Genomic DNA, 16,501 nt, shown 5'->3' on the forward strand with positions numbered 1-16,501 from the left:
AAAGTATCCATGGGCAGTTTACTTTCCTTCACCAGCTCATTTGACATATAAGGAAACTAAGGCAAACAGGATTAAGTGACTTGCCCAGGGTCACACAGCTAGTAAGTGTCTGAGACCAGATCTGAACTCAGGAAGATGAAGCTTCCTCACTCCTCAAGTCCAGCATGCTATCCACCATGCCATATCTTAGCTGCTCTCAAATATTCATACTCTGAGCTTTTATGTCTTAGGCAACTATAAAATGACATAAATGATTTGAGCCTTAGTCCCTTAGACCAGGGCTTCTTAAATGCTTCCCTTTTTTGGTTTTGGCAGCCTTAGTTGGCGTTACGTGGCCTGAGGGCATGTGCAGTGCAAAGTGCGCATGTTGTGTGTTCAGAACCAAGGCTACAGTGAAGTTGCCGATGCAACATGGGCAAGCGCTGCCAGAAACACCTCAGATTCATTAAGCGTTTGATTTTTAATTAATTTTTGGTCGTTGTGCATTCAGAAATCTCTTACTGTTGCCAAATTCTTTGCAACCCCATTTGGGGCAGTAACCCATAGTTTAAGAAGCACTGCTAGATCAATTGGGTCTCAAGGACACTTACATTGCCTTGGTTAGAGAAAAACTAGCCTGTGTGGCAGAGACATTCCATTCTTCTTGGGCCATGCATGATAAATTTCTAGCTCTGCAACAATAGGACCTAATGCCCTAGTTCCCAATCAGATGTATAGCAAATGTTGCTCCTACCATAGTCTCTTCATGCTTTTATCATCCTGTGCTACTATTATTCCTAGAAATCCTCCAGAGGATCTAGCCAACAGGCTGTAGATTTTTCTCTTGTTCTTTTCAGTATCTTGGGGGTACCAAGGTACCACTCAAGCTGTTGTCTCATTCTTGCTACATGATCAGCCCATTTCCTTTTCCCACAGTTCCTATTCATCTTGTTCATTCTGAATGTGGAGAGGTGAGAACCAGATGCAAGATATATTGAATCTGTCACTATAGTCAAGAGAGGCTCTCTCCTATGTCCATGTATACACATGATCTGGGAAAACAGGCATAGCTAACCAAATAGTAAAACCTTCAGCCTACCTCCCCACGTCCCTTATGCACACAGAGTGGAGTCTGATTGAAGCTCCATTTGTGCAAATTTGTTACTTCAGTCAAATACTAGTGCATGCCCTTAAAAAGAAGTTACTACAGGGACATCTAGTAGGAAGTGGCAAGTGTAACAAGAAAAACAGCTAGAATATCTAGAAACTGCATTTGTATAGGAAACCAAAATAATCCCCTCCAGGTTTTAGGGCCTAACATCTGAGAATGCAGTTACCATAATTATCCATTTACTGAGTGGCAACTTTTGAACACTAAACTACTTGAAACCTGTTTCATCTCAGAACCCACTTAAGTAGTGTTTGAATTAATATTACAGTACTGGTTACTGGTTACTTGTAAAATATATAACCTTAGACTAGTTCTCTATCTCTAACTAGTACCTGCATAGCCAGGACATGTGTAACATAGCTTAATAAATTAGTTTAAAACAGGCTTTATCCATCTCTTCAGTCTACAACTTTTTCCTACTAATTAAAAGAGGGCTAATCTTGGCCCATTGGCTCAACCTAAGGAAAAACCTCCTGTAAATTAAAGCTAACTAAAAATGCTATAAACTGCCTTAAGAGGTAATGAGTTCATTGTCACTGAAGGTTCCAAGTGCAGCAGTCTCATCGGGTATGCCCTGGAGGGATTCTTGTTTCAGATAGCGATTACACCAGGCAAATTATAATGTTCCTTTCAACTCTTAATATTTTATGATTCTATTTCTACATTTAGAAGAGAAAGTGACAGTACCACATTACAGAACAACTATTGCTATTAAAATGAAAGCAGAGGAAATCTAATCCCAAATAAGGAGCCATATCACTCCCAACAGGAATCCTACAGAATATTAATGATTATGGTATATAAACTCATCTCAGTAAGAATAATACAGATGATGATGATAGTTATTATCATATTATCTCATTTGATCTTTACAAGAACCCTGAAGTACTTACTAAAGGTATTATTATTGCCCATTTTACAGATGAGCAAACTGAGAGTCAGAAAGGCTAAGTGATTTGCCCATGGTCACACAGTTAGCAAATGTGAGAGGTCGGATTTAAACTTAGTTTTCTCCTTTGCTCCAAGCACAGCACTCTCCACCACACCACACTGTAATCACCACATTGGACGCTGTTATTCAACTGGAGGTTTGAGTTCTACAATTAAGGTTGTTATCACAATTTCTTTAAAATAATCACTTTTTATTCTATGAATTTCCACGAAAAATATTTTAAAACTAGTTTAAAACCAATGAAGGCAAAAAAAAACTGCATTTATTTGTAAAAATTCAAAATGTATTAGAATATATGGGCAACTGCTGCACAGATGTACTGAAACTCAACTTCCAAGGCTGGTTTGGAATTCAATTCATCCTTTGAGAGAAGACATACCAGCTCGCATAATTTCATCAACCAAGAGAATGTTTGTAGCAATCACTGTGCTAAAGAAACAGATGACAGATTTAGTAATGCACACCAACCCATCCTTCCTCCCCCTACCAATCTTCAGCTACACTGGGAACTTCATTCTTCACTTTTTATTAGTATAAGGTTTTTGTGAGCCAAAGATAGTGCAAGCTATTAAAAATAGAAATACTGTCCCTATTTTCTTGTTTAAAGTACCTCTGTAGACGTGACCTATGGGCTAGAACTTAAAGCCCTGTAATTTGCTTGATATTCTCCCTCCCTCTCTCTCTCTCTCCTTCTCCAACATATGTGTGTGTATGTGTATACATACATATATAATGAACATATATGTATATGTACACATATATTCATTAGTGATTTAGCAATGCTATTATTTTAAAGATTCTCCCATTAGATTGTAAGTTTCTTGAGGGTAGGGCCTATTTTTACCTTTCTTTGTATACCTAGTGCTTAGCACAATGACTGGCACATAGTAAGTACTTAATAAATGCTTGTTATTGAATGAACAGGGAAACCAAGTTTTCCTCTTAGAGGTAAAAATAAAATTACTGAAAAAATATGGCATAATCTAATGATGAATATCAAATTTTTTCAAAAATACCACATTTTCTATGTCTGAATCTAACTGAAAAAGTTCATAGAGAATTTTAATTCTTTTTTAAAGAAAAAAGCTATCAGATAGGATCATGAGAGGTTTTTTTCCCCTTCTTCATAGAAATCCAACCTTACCAAGAATGAAGGAGTTGCTTTTTCACACAGTAGTTGTCCCAAATTCCTGATTCTGCTGGTAGTATTGGTGCACCTAGAAAATAAAATAAAGTCTCTTAAGACTATTGCCACGCATTTATATTTTCTCTTTCAAAAGGCTAAAATCAAATAACAACCAAGCATTCTCCCATATAAAAACTGCTACATTGAAAGGAAGAAAAAATCCTGTTCCAAGGGGGAAAAGGCAATATTAGAGATAAACAGAAGAAAATAAAGACCAACTTCTGATAACTTTAAATGTGAATGGGTTAAATAAGCCAATAAAACTAAAAAAGACTGACAGATTAGATAAGAAAACAAAACTCCCACAATCTATTTCTGACAAGAAACACACCAAAGAAGAATGGGAGGCTTGAAGAAAATCTACTATGTATCAAATGAACAACAACAAAAAAAAATTAAAAAAAACCAGGAGTTGCAATCCTGATATCAGACAAAGCAAAAACAAAAATCTACAGTAATAAAAAAGGTAAAAAAGGAAATTACATTATACTAAAGGAAAGCATAGATAACAACCTGATATCAATATTAAAATATGCTCCAAATGCCTGTAATCTAAAGTCACGAAAGAAGAAATAACTCAATACAAGAAGACATATAGTAAATACAATAGCAGCAGAAGACAAAGTTCTGGACAAATCCAGCAGAAAGATAAGCAAAAGCGAAAATACATATTTAAACAAATTGCTAGAAAATCAGAGCTTAAAGACATACGGCATTTTCTAAATGAGACTGCTAAGGAATATATAAATTGTTCAGCACCACACGAAACACTTACAAAAAGTGATTGTGTATTAAGACAGTGATATTGCAAATAAATGACAAAAGCAGAAATAGTAAACACATCCTTTATAGACCACAACGTAATATTTTTTCTTAAAAAATGAATTCAGGGAGCACAAACAAAAGACAGAGTCAAATGGAATCCTAACAATGAAATCCTAAGTAATAAGTTGATTAAAGAGCAAGTCATAGGAACAATTAAAAATTATGTGAAAGAAAATTATAATGATAAAACAACATATCAAAGTTTCTAGGAGACAATTTTCTACATTGCCTTAAAATGAATTTCTTTAGTGGCTAATGATTTCATTCATGATCACTACATTTCCATTACCTGTGTTCAAATCTATGCCAAAAAGTCTTCCTGTTTCTGCATGTTCTGCCTGAATTTTTACTAGTGTTTCCTGGAGATCAAAGCCAGAATTTTGAGCAAGAACCTTTAATATAGAGAGGAAAAAAAAAGTATATATGAATGTCAAGTGGTAAAATTAAAAATAGGTCATTGTTCTCTAGTTATGAAGGACAGATACAAAAAAATTCTATCTTAATGTATCTATTTGTAGAAACCCAATTCCTCAATTCAAGAAGATATTCCTACTTCAGGCTGAATGAGATAAACACCAAGTTTCCATTCGGCTCTAATCACAACATTTATTAAGTGCCTACCTCGTACCAGGGGACACAGCTAGGGACACAAAGACAAGAATAAAAAAAGGCCCAAATCATCAAGGAGTGTTATATTCTGGAAGAAACAAGATACAGCAGTGCTGTGAAAACCCAGAAGGGCGAAAGAATCAAGAAGACAGCATGTACCTATATAAATATGTACAAAATAAGTACAAGGTTGTTTGGTGGGGATGAAGAAAAGATTCATGCAGCAAGTGACTCAAGCAATATTTGAAAGAAACTAGGGATTCTGAGACACAGATGAAGAGAGAATGCATCCTAGGCATGAGAGACAGCCAGTGCAAACCACAGATATGGGAGGAACTGCAAAAAGGCTGCTTTGGTTAGACCATAGATTGTAATGCTAATTCTAAAGGCTAGAAAAGTAGTTCAGCCAAGTTATTAAGAGTTTTAAAAGCCAAACAGAGAACTATTTATTTTATTCTTTAAGCAATGGGAGCCACTGAGGCTTCTTGAGCAGGGCAGTGACATGGTCAGACCAATACTTTAGAAATATTAAGTTGTCAGCTGTATGAAAGGTAAATTGGGATGAAGAGAGACTTGAGGTAAGAAGAACAATTAAGAGACTATTTTAACAGTTGAGGAGAGAGGTAATGAAGGTCTAGACTAGGGTGGTGGCTTCTAACTATTCAGTCAGAATACAGACTTGAGAGCTGCAGGTAGAAATACCAAGATTTGGCAACTGACTGGATTTGTCAGTATGACATGGGAGTGAAGCTCAGGATTCCATGGCATAAAAATTATAATTAAACCAATGGAAGATGATACAACCCTCCAATTAGATGAGAGAAGTTTTGAAATAATTAGATAAGAGAGTTTTGCGGGACTCCTACAGTTAGTGATTGTGATACGATGATTCAATAAAGGACATAGAAAAGGAGCAGTCATTCAGGAAGAAAGAGGAACAAGAGACAGCAACGTTAAAAAAACAAACAAAAACCAAACCCAGAAAAGAGAAATAATCCAAGAGGAGAGAGAAGTCAGCAATGCCAAAGGCTTCATACAGGTTAAGAAGGATGAGGAATGAGAAAAGGCTTAGATTTGTTTATTAATAAGTGCAATATAAGTATTTCTGTATATATTGTAGAACAAGAGAGAATTGTGCACAAAACTGCAAATCTCCATTACATAAGGCTTGCTTTTCTTTTTAAGTGTACAAATTCCTGCTTATGTTTCCATAGGACCTTTTTTCTGTTTTCTTCTCTTTGGAGGCAGGGAATGGTGGAATCCTATTCCTAGCCCCACTTCCCTCCTTCTCCCACCTTTCCTTCCTCCCCTCAAAAACTGGAAACAAAATAGAACCATTATAACAAATACACACAATCAAAGCAAGCAAGCTCCCACATTGTCCATGTACAAAAACAAGTCTCAGCCTCCATTTTGAGTTCATCACTTCCCTGTCAGGAGCTGAGTAGACATCTGCTTTCTAAGGACTAACTTCACTACGAACAAAGGGCCTTATCACCAGCAGGCTGACCACTTGGTGATGACATCTTGGGCCATGGGAAACTATCAAGCAAACTAAAATACAAAACGTCTCCCAGTCCCGTGCAGCCTCTTCCAATTTTGCAGTGATGGTGGCAGTGGTGAAAATGGGGAAGGAAGGGACAGAGGATACAAAGACCAGCTTTGGGGCAATCTATGACTCTAAATGTTGATACTCTAAAGGTGAGGGCCTTGTCCAGTGACCACCAATGGCGCTGAATCACCAATCTTGACATTCTCACTATCAACAAAACCAGAAGAAAAAATAAAGTTGTAGCTAAGGAAGGTTGGCTTTGGTTTGAAGGGTGGTTTCCTTTGAGGAATAAGGAAAGAGAATGTGAAATTCAGTTTTATTTTTATTATATATACAAAGGCAATTAGAAATATTATTTCACAGAATATCTGATCGTATTGAATTGTAGTCCTCTAGGCAAATATCTGCAAAAAGACCACCATAAAAATAACTGTAGCTTATGAACCAAAAACAGCTGCAGGGGATGAAGAGGTAGAGAAATTCTACAGGAAAGTGAATAAAACCCTCCAAATTAAATTACTAAGTATTCTGACAATGGACGACTTTAACACAAAGGCAGAAAGAGGTCAGAATGGTGAGAAATATATGGGAAAGCATGGCTCGGAAAGAAGAAATAAAAGGAAGACTTAGAGACTCCACAGAAACCTCATACCTTTACATTATGAACATTTTCTTCAAGGAAAAAATATGTAGGTTCTGGACATGATAAGCACCAATTAATACAACAAAAACTGAAACTGATTCTACTTTAACAGGTAGAGGTACCCCTGAATTATCTCTCTGTGTACGGTCACACCACTGTCAAACAACTGAAACAACTCAATATTAAAATATTTAAACAACTGGTCATGACAAATAGGAAACGAACAACTAAAATTACATCAACAATTATAATACTTTGATACAGAAGTTCAGCCTATGTAAATTAATTGCCACACTAAGAGCAAAGGAGCACAGAAAGCACCTGAGTCAGCAAACATCTGACTGACTGACTGCCAAGTGCAGAGACGACGGCAAAACAACACTGGCGTAGAAAACAAATTCATTTCTAAGACCTTATGAAGATGGCCATGGCTACATCTCTGTATAAAGAATGCATATATAGATTGGAAGGTGCAGAGAGTGGGGACAGGAAGACCTATTAGGAAGTTACTGCAACCTGGGCAGCTGATGATGAAAGTGATGTGTGAAGTAGAAAGGAAGGAAGGAAGGAGTGTGAGAGACGGTAGAGACGGAACTGACAGGAACTGAAAACTGCTTGAACATGAGAAGTGGAAGGATGGCTCAATCAATCCAGAAGCATGCAGTAAGAGCCTACTGTGTGCTAGGCACGGGGGATACAAAACAAAAATGAAAGCCCTCAAGGAGCTTAGACTCCATTAGGTGGAAAGAACACATATACCTACAACTACAAAGTACACAGAGAGTGAGTACAAAGTAGTTTTGGGGGGTGCTAGCAGCTAGGACAACAGAAAAGGACTCATAGAAGGTGATGTTGGAGCTGAGCTTTGAAGACATGCAGGGATTCAAAGAGGTAGAGGTGAAGAAGGGGGGCATTCCAAGAATGAGAGGGACAGCCTGTGCAAAGGCACAGACAGGAGATAGAACGCATATACTAAAAACAGCAAGAAGACAGGTCAGCGGGCCCCGTGTCAATAAAGAAGTGATATATAATGGGAGAGTGGATAAAATCCTGGTGTCACTGACAAAAAAGGTGAAGTCAAGAAGAAAAACATTTAGGAGGAAAGATAATAAATCTGGTTTTTGACAGGCTGAGTCTGAGGTAGCAATAAGACATCCAAGCACCAAAGTCCTGCCAGTGCCTATCTGCTTATGCTTGTCCTTGAAGAAGAGACAATAAAAGCTAGCCTCTCACCATCCTTTGCAGAGATAGGAGACAATGGGTGGAGAATACAGCATACACGACCAGACCCAGGATATTGGTTAGTTTTGCTGAACTGTTTTTTCTCCTCTTTTTTGTTGGTGTTAGAAGCGATGGTTTGCAGGATAGGGTATAGGAATGGGACATATTTGAAAATAAACATAAAGACAAAAGCTCTCTACAAAAATTCAGAATTTAAAAAAAAGAAGATACAAGTGTAGAACTCTGAAGAGAGGAGAGGGCTCAAGGATAACAGAAGTGGTAGTTACCCTGCATAAAAGTAATGGTTGAATTCTTGAGAATGAATGCATTTGCCTAGTGAGAGAAAACAAAGGACAGACCTTTGGGGAACATCCACCACAAAGGTATAAAGAAGAGGATGAGGAGTCACAGAGAGGTGACGGACTACCTCTCAGATGACCACAGCGAAAGAGAAGAAAGACGATAACGATGCAGGGGTATTTCAGGAATGAGAGCAGGCAATTAAGGCTTCTCATGTCAGATAGTCTAAATACGTACTTTGTGAAAAGACTAAGCCATCTATTGTTAACTCTGAGGTGCAGGCATGCAGTTGGAGACTTGACGATAAAATAAAAGCTTTGGAATAGTCACTGCAGGGAATGAGATAGGGAGTCTGGAACAGCAGAGTAGGAAACTGGGCCAGAAGCTACAAGGACCAAACAGAGGTTGTGTTACCATCAATCTGCAGAGAGTGAAATCAGCTCAGTTTCATGACTTCTCAAAGTACTCAACAATCCAGAAACAGGAACAGAAAAATAACCTGATGACAGAAGTTACCCAAAGAGGTCAGCAGGCCAGAAATAGAATAAGGTTGGAGGAACAAGGAATTCTAGCATCACGGCTAGTGAAGCCAGTTCAGGAGAACAGGTATAGGTTAAGATGAGTGAGAGGAGATTTAGTGTGACAGCAATGAAAAGATAGAAAGCCGTGGCCAGAAACTGGAATTTCAATAGTCGGGATCTTATAGAGGTCATAATTCCAAGATGGTGAAGTCTAAGGTGTGACCATACTAATATGTTGCTGAAATGGATTGGAGTCATTGGAGGTAAAGAATTGTATGCTCAATTGTTAAGAAGAATCATCAATATGCATAATGAGGATGCCAACAGAAAATGGAAGGAAAGAAGGAAATTAGCATTTATTAAGAGCCTACTGTGTGCCAGGCACTGTGTTAAGGCATTTGTGCTTTACAAATATCTCAGCTGAGCAGGGTAGAAAGGAACTATAATAAAATTAATTCAATTATATAGCACTTTAAGGTTCTCAAAGCACTTTCCTCATAACAATACTCTAAGGTAAGTAATGCAAACACTATTATCCTGTTTTATGGATGAGGAAACGGAAGCCTTGAGAGCTTAAGTGATTCGCCAGTAGTCACAGAGTTAGTGAGAGGTAGGATTCAGACCCAGGTCTCTTGACTCCAGGCCCAGCAGCCTAGCCCCCACACCAAGCTGCCAAGAGACAGGGACTGAAGAGAGGTCTGGAGCATCAAGACTGAGAAAAGGTTAGTAAAAATGAACTATACATACTTCCAAAGAGAAAAGGGAGTTGAAAGGTGTTGGCAAGAAGGATGGTCTGGAAGCAGGAGTGGGGAAAAATAAAGAGAATGTGTCATGCCGTCCTCTTAGCCCCAAGTCAGAGGAGAGTGGGGGGAGTGGGATCCAGTGGGGAGGGTACAATAGGTGCAGTGCCCTCAAGAGAGAGTCAGGGTTTTGTTTATTCAAATCGTGTGGAATAAATGTGAAATAACCATAAATAATGGTTTAAAAAGATCAGGATGTACTGGAGTCTGTCAACAATAAATTTGACTCCATATTTACTCACTCAGCACATACCCATTACTCCAAGTACTGAAGGGGAAATTCAAGAGCTCCTCTCCCCCCTACAGCTTTCCCCTTTTTGGTAGATATTGAGTGCTTCTTATAATAAATCTTAGCCATATTAATATACATGTATTATCAAAGAGACTTATTTATTAGTCCTGCTGTTTAAGCAGGGGAAGGGAGTTCAGTCTCTGACTCAGGACTTCGCAAATAATGGATAGTTTTTGCAGTACTCAGAATAAAGGTGTGCTATTTTACTTGATTTCCTCTTAAAGTCTGAATTCAGCCTAAAATAATTTATTAGAAGGAGGAGGGGTGGCATATGTCTCCCAGTGGTGGCTTGAATCCAAATTGTGGCAAAGAAGGTTTCCTCTATGTTTCTTCTGTTTCCCAAAAGAAATCTGGCATCTCCTTTTTCTGTAGAAATGAAAATAACATCTCAAGTCATAGCTGTCCCTGACAAACCTGGGCTAGTAACTGGGGGCAGAGGAGGGGAGGCTAAACATCCTGAACCCTTCAGTGATAAAGAGAAATTAAAGTTGATGATACCTTAGCTCTGGCCAACAGAGGATAAGAGTTCTATGGCTATCAGTACCCTTTCAAATTGAACCCTTTATGAAGATAACTTCCAAAGCTGTTATCTAAGAAGCCTCCCAGGAGAGAAATTATCCCCCTCATGAAGCCCCTCATAGTGTTCACAGCTGTCACCACATAATTTCCCCCATTTTAGAAGCAAAATATCTGCAAATGAAGAGGGAAATTGTGACTAAATGCAAGTAAATACGTGTAGTCTCTTTCTACTATGCCAGCTATTAAAGATACCATGTGATTACTTAAGCATCTTTCTAGCCACCTCTCCTCTGACCAACAGGATAGATTGACACCTTTGGAATAATGAGCAATGCATCAGCAAAAGCCTGGACTCCAAGGCGGGCTCTTCCTTTGATATTGGATTTGTGTTTGACAAGAGCTTCAGATATTGCCACTTCAACTGCACCAGCACCAGGAACTACACAGTCTATTGGAAAGGAAAAGAAACGATTGACAAGACATACCATGCAGAAAAAATATAAAAGAAAGCAATTAGCGTAGTCAAGTGTGTGCTATTTCTCACAGATATCTGAATGGTATTTAAATACGCACAGAAATCTGACAAGTGGAAGTTTCACAGCTCAGTGATTATGAGGTTGCCTTATGGAGCTCTAAAGGTAGAGGCAGTTAAATAAATAATTAAACATGGTACAGACAAGGGACTTCAAACAGAACCTCTCCCTCTCTCTCCTCTTTCATTGTTTACTCCCTCATAACTGAGGCTGAAAGAAACATCTAGATAGCAGAATAGCTCTATTTCAGAGTGTATTCTCTATGATTAAGTTTCAGAGGCAGTGCCTCTTAAGGACTGATTTATTCCCTTCTCTCTCTCTCTCTCTCTCTCTCTCTCTCTCTCTCTCTCTCTCTCTCTCTCTCTTTCTTTTTGGCTAGGCAAATGGGGTTAAGTGACTTGTCCAGGATCACATAGCTAGTAAATGTTATGTATCTGAGGCCAGATTTGAACTCAGGTCCTCCTGAATCCAGGGCCGGTGCTCTGTCCACTGTGCCACCTAGCTGCCCCTTCTCTCACTCTCTCTTAAGGATACTTTGCATTATCTTGTCAAGATAGCAGATAAGCTATCTGGTGGTCAGTTTTAATTCTTGATTTGGGATGATTTGAGATGATTCCTTCAAAAGTGACTGTGATGACAGCATGTTGTAGTAAAAACAACATTGTGTGTGGAGTCAGAAAACCAGAGCGAAAGGCCTAGCACCAAGACTGCTCCAGAACGCTGCCCATGTCACAGCTTCTCCTAAACTTCAGCTTGGCTTGCCTTCTTCCTCTATAAAATGGAGATAATAATAACATCTGTCTGGCTTCCCTTACAGGGTGGCTGTAAGGATCAAATGAGAGTCAATAGGGGAAAGTGTTTTGAAAAACTATAAAGAACTATAAAGCAATTTTAAATACATTAAAATATGTTCATGTACCTTTCATAACTACACACTAATTTAAAAAGGAGTCTATCATTAAAATAGAAAGTACTTATTTTAGATTGGTGTCTAGCTATATAAACCATTGATGAAATAAGCACAGTGATAGGTCTCACTTTATGGCATACAGAATATCACGGTATCATAGTAGATTTCTTAGTGTTAGGAATCGAGACTAGACCTGTAATTTCTTTGGTAGAGGGAACACCCAGGTAAAAAAACACCTTCTACCAATGCAAGTCAGAACTTTCTTTGAACTTAGCATCTTAGCCAGTTGAGAAGCCTAATGTACTAGAAAGTCAATTGACTTGACTAGGGTCTCATAGCCAGGCTGTATTAGAGACAGGACTTGAACCCAGTTCTTCCTGAGTTTGAGACTAGCTCTCTATCTCTACTATATTTCTACTATATCTCACTGTCTCTCAGTATTATTTTAAAATCGCCTTCAAGGAGTTCAAGACCAAAACAAAAGGTAGCTTACGATCATCAAGAGCATTTTTGACAGCACGCAGTCCGTCTCTGATTGCATCCTTAATTTGTGTGAGCGTGTGCTTATTTGGGCCTTTTACCAACAGGGTTACAGAACGAGGGTTGTCACATTTCTCGATGAAGGTGAACTTTTCTTCCCCCTAAAGCATAGCTAAGATGTCACATATGTTCTTCCATATGGTTATGAAATACATTCAATTCCCCTAAAACTTAAAAAATTCATTGTAGGCACAAACTTTACATGGCTCTTCTTGTTAAACATAAATAAAAGTATTAAAAGTAACATTTGGTTCTTGTACATGAACACAACCAAAAGTTACCTGAATAAGTTGTATATGTTAATGTCTGTGTTGTGCAGATTTCAAACTGCACAACTTGATAGTTTCATGATCAGTATTCAATAATTTACAGAAATAAAAAAATACTTACTAATGCATACTCATAAACAAGTCCAGCATGGCCCAAGCAATCTGGAGTGAGGTCATCAAGGGAATTCATTGCAATTCCACCACAAGCAAGAGTCAGCCTGAAACAGATTTTACCAAAGTTTTAGTCAGTTCTAGGAAGTTCTCAAAAATGTTCTAATCATCGTAAAAGTACAAAGTCGTACTGCTAATAAGGCAACATTGCCACAATGCTTTAAAATTCAGTTTTAAGAAGATAGAGCCAAAGTGGCAAGGGAGTTGGAAGAAGTACAGTCAGGCTGCCTCCTTCCCCACCAACAAACTGACCTAGAAAATGCACCAGACCAAATCCTGATTGGGAAATTAAAAATAATTAATTAATTAATTAATTAAAGAAAACAACAACAACACAGTAAATTATTTTTCCAGCCCAGGTTCACATAGGAAGGCAGCCAGAGTAGGAAGATACATAGGAAGTCTGCAGTTCCTGGTGATGGGATTTGGCCAGGAACTGTATCACAGAGCACTCCAGTTCAAGGAGAGGCTTACACCAGGACATATCCAGCACAGAAAGACCAAATCTGTCCAGGGTGCAGAAGGGCTGTAAACTAGAAGCTCTGTTGCTTACCACTCAGCTCTTGCTCATAGATACAGAGATGACTGAAAGGGGTATTTGCAGCTAGGGATGGCATTTCAGGTAAGGACTGGTAGTGGGCCCTAGGCTGTGTAATAAACAAGGAGTAAATTCAGAAGAAAGCAACATCTGTGTGTCTAGGACCCCAGGAACACAGCAGGGTCTCAGTTCCAGCCTCTAGACCAGTCTGAAGTATACAGTAGAATAAATAACCAGAGCATGAATCCTAGACCAAAAGGGAGCCTTCAGTTCTGTCACCCTAAGCCTGCACAGATATTACAGCAGCAGTCTACTGGAACTCCAAATGGGGCCAGCTCATAGGCCTGGTGCTCAGACCCAGACCTATGTCAAGAACTTGCAGAGCTCATACTAGAAAGGTCAGCAATCAACCCTCACTCTGGAACAGACCACTCTGGGAGCAGTGTAAGCTTGCAAATCTCTAGCCTGAGCTATTCCTGAGATCCTGAAATAATATAATACTCAATAGTCCAAGAAAGCAGCAGCAGGAGCAGAAACGACCTTCCCTCCAGAAAGGCATGGCCTTAATATAAAGCCCAAAATCAGGCCGGAAGAACAAACAAATAAAAGAAAATCACAACAAAAAGAGCTAACATGGTGAGAAGGGAACTCAAGATAAAATGCAGAACAGAATGACTCTGAAACATCTATAAGCAAAGACACAAAGGAAAACACAACTGGAGCACAAATTCATGTAGATTTCCCAAAACAGCTAAAGCAAGAATTTTTAAAAGAGTTGAAAATGTTTTGTTTTTTATAAATTAAATGAAAGGACTAGAGAGGAAAACTGGGGGAAAAAAAGGGTTATGGAAGAAAAAATTGGAAAGGGAATTAACAGTTTGGCACAGGAGGCACAAAGCCTTGACCAAGCAATAAACTCCCTGGAAATTAGAAAACAATGACTTCATAGACAACAAGAGATATTAAAACAAAGTCAAAAGGCTTTAAAAATAGGAGAAAATGTAAGGTATATCAGAACAAAAATAACTTACCCAGAAAATAAGTTAACTGGAAAACAGATCAAGAGAGATAATTTAAGAATCATTGGACTACCTGAAAGCCATGACCATAAAAAGAGCCTAGCTAGACATCGTATTTCAAGAAATCATAAAAGATGAATGCCCATATCTCTTAGAACCAGAAGGCAAAGTGAAAATAGAAAGAATCCACCAGTCACCTCCTGATAGAAACCCCAGAATGAAAATGTCCAGCCAAAATTCAGAGCTCCTAGGTCAAAGAAAAAATAGTACAAACAGTCAGAAAGAAAGAATATAAGTGGTGAGGAACTTTAGCCAGGATCACACACAATTTAGCAGCCACTCCTTTAAAGGAGCCAAGAGTTTGTGATATGATATTCCAGAAAGCAAGGGATATAGGCTTACAACCAAGAATATCTTACCTAGCAAAACTGAGTACAATCCTACAGGGGGAAATGCACTTTTAATGAAATAGATGATTCTAACCTTTCTCAATGAAAAGACCAGCACTGAGTAGAAACTTTAAAATTCAAACACAGAGTCAAGAGAAACATAAAAAGTAAATATGAACAAATGATCATAAGAGACTAAACAAAGGTAAACTTTTTACATTCTAATACAAGGAGATGAGACCTCTGTCTCTTCTGAATCCTATCACCAAGTGGAGTCATAGAGGGAGTCTAATTAAATAGAAAGGTTGGAAGTGGTTCTGTTATGTCTTGATCTTAAAAGAAGAATGGAATGGGAGGGAGAGTTAACACACCACAGGGAGAAAAGGAGAGGAAGGTTGGGGAAAATTATCTCACATAATGAGGGTGACAAGTAGACATCTATACAAAAAAGGAGAGAGTGAGTGGGTGACATTTGAACTCAGTCTCCTCTGAACTGATTAAAAGAGAGAAGAATACACACTCCCAGTTGGGTACAGAAATACACTTCATTCAACAGGAAATAGGAGAGAGGAGGAAATAATAGAGTGAGTAGTTTAAGAGAGGGATTAGTTCTAAGCAAAATACACTCTTTAAAAAAAGATGCACAAAAATAATTATAGCAGTTCTTTTTTCAATGGCAAAGAATTGGTAACTAAAAGAGTATCAAGAAAACTGAGGAATGACAAAACAAGTTGTGGCATATAAATGTGATGGAATACTATTGTGTCGTGACAAATGTGATGGTTTCAAAGAAACCTGGGAAATCTTGTCTGAACTGGTGTTGACTGAAGTAAGTAGAACCAGGAGAACAATTTATACAATGACAACAATTTTGTAAAACGAACAACTTTGAAAGACTTAGGAACTCTGATTAGCTTAATGACCAACCACAACTCCAGAAAACTCATTATAAAACATGCTACCCATCTCCTCATAGAAAGTTAAGGACTTAGAGTACAGAATGAGATTTTTTTTTGGACATGGCCCATGCAGAAATTTGTTTTACTTAATTATATGTTTGTAAACAAAAGTTTACTTCTCTTTCTAAATTGTTGGGGTGGGGGAGACAGTAGAAAAGGCAGATTTTTGATGATTAAAAAAATTAATTTTAAAAAATCAGTTTTGAGGAAATTGCCAAATTCTGATACATTTCAAAAAAGTTTTTATAGGGGTTGAAGAACCCTTTTTTGATAGCTCATTCATTTATCACTATTCAGAACCCTATTACAGACCTCTGTAATTATAACAATATAATAATTCATTTCTATCTGAATTAGGAAACTTTCGGACAATTACATTTTTGTAGAAATGATAAATGTTGCTGAATAAGCTAAAATGAGTACCCAAAAGTGTAAAATAATTCCAGCTCCCAGCACTAAATTATTTAGAATGTATGATTATTTTATCTATATGCCAAGCCTACCGCTCCATATTCCTTCTTTTAGCTCTGCGAAGAGCCACAATACCTTCTTTTGCAAGGACATCTAAGGAAAATGGATCAATGCCCTGCAATCAAATAGAGA

General features: G+C 38.1%; 1 protein-coding gene across 1 annotated transcript in view; it reads right to left on the bottom strand.

Moving 5' to 3' along the window:
* Positions 1-2,341: 2,341 nt before the first annotated feature.
* The window catches only part of CCT6B (chaperonin containing TCP1 subunit 6B), a 39,877-nt gene continuing 25,717 nt past the window's right edge, over positions 2,342-16,501 (bottom strand). Inside the window, exons 8-14 of the mRNA XM_021006235.2 lie at positions 16,402-16,484; positions 12,944-13,040; positions 12,507-12,654; positions 10,885-11,018; positions 4,403-4,505; positions 3,247-3,319; positions 2,342-2,531 (exon numbers count right to left, since the gene is read on the bottom strand). Of these exons, the coding sequence (XP_020861894.1) occupies positions 2,459-2,531; positions 3,247-3,319; positions 4,403-4,505; positions 10,885-11,018; positions 12,507-12,654; positions 12,944-13,040; positions 16,402-16,484 (711 nt within the window). The 3' untranslated portion in view covers positions 2,342-2,458. The remainder of the gene's footprint in view (positions 2,532-3,246; positions 3,320-4,402; positions 4,506-10,884; positions 11,019-12,506; positions 12,655-12,943; positions 13,041-16,401; positions 16,485-16,501) is intronic.

The sequence above is a fragment of the Phascolarctos cinereus genome, unplaced genomic scaffold (genome assembly GCF_003287225.1).
Source record: "Phascolarctos cinereus isolate Bilbo 61053 unplaced genomic scaffold, phaCin_HiC Scaffold_5;HRSCAF=322, whole genome shotgun sequence".
In the NCBI taxonomy this organism is placed as follows: domain Eukaryota; kingdom Metazoa; phylum Chordata; class Mammalia; order Diprotodontia; family Phascolarctidae; genus Phascolarctos; species Phascolarctos cinereus.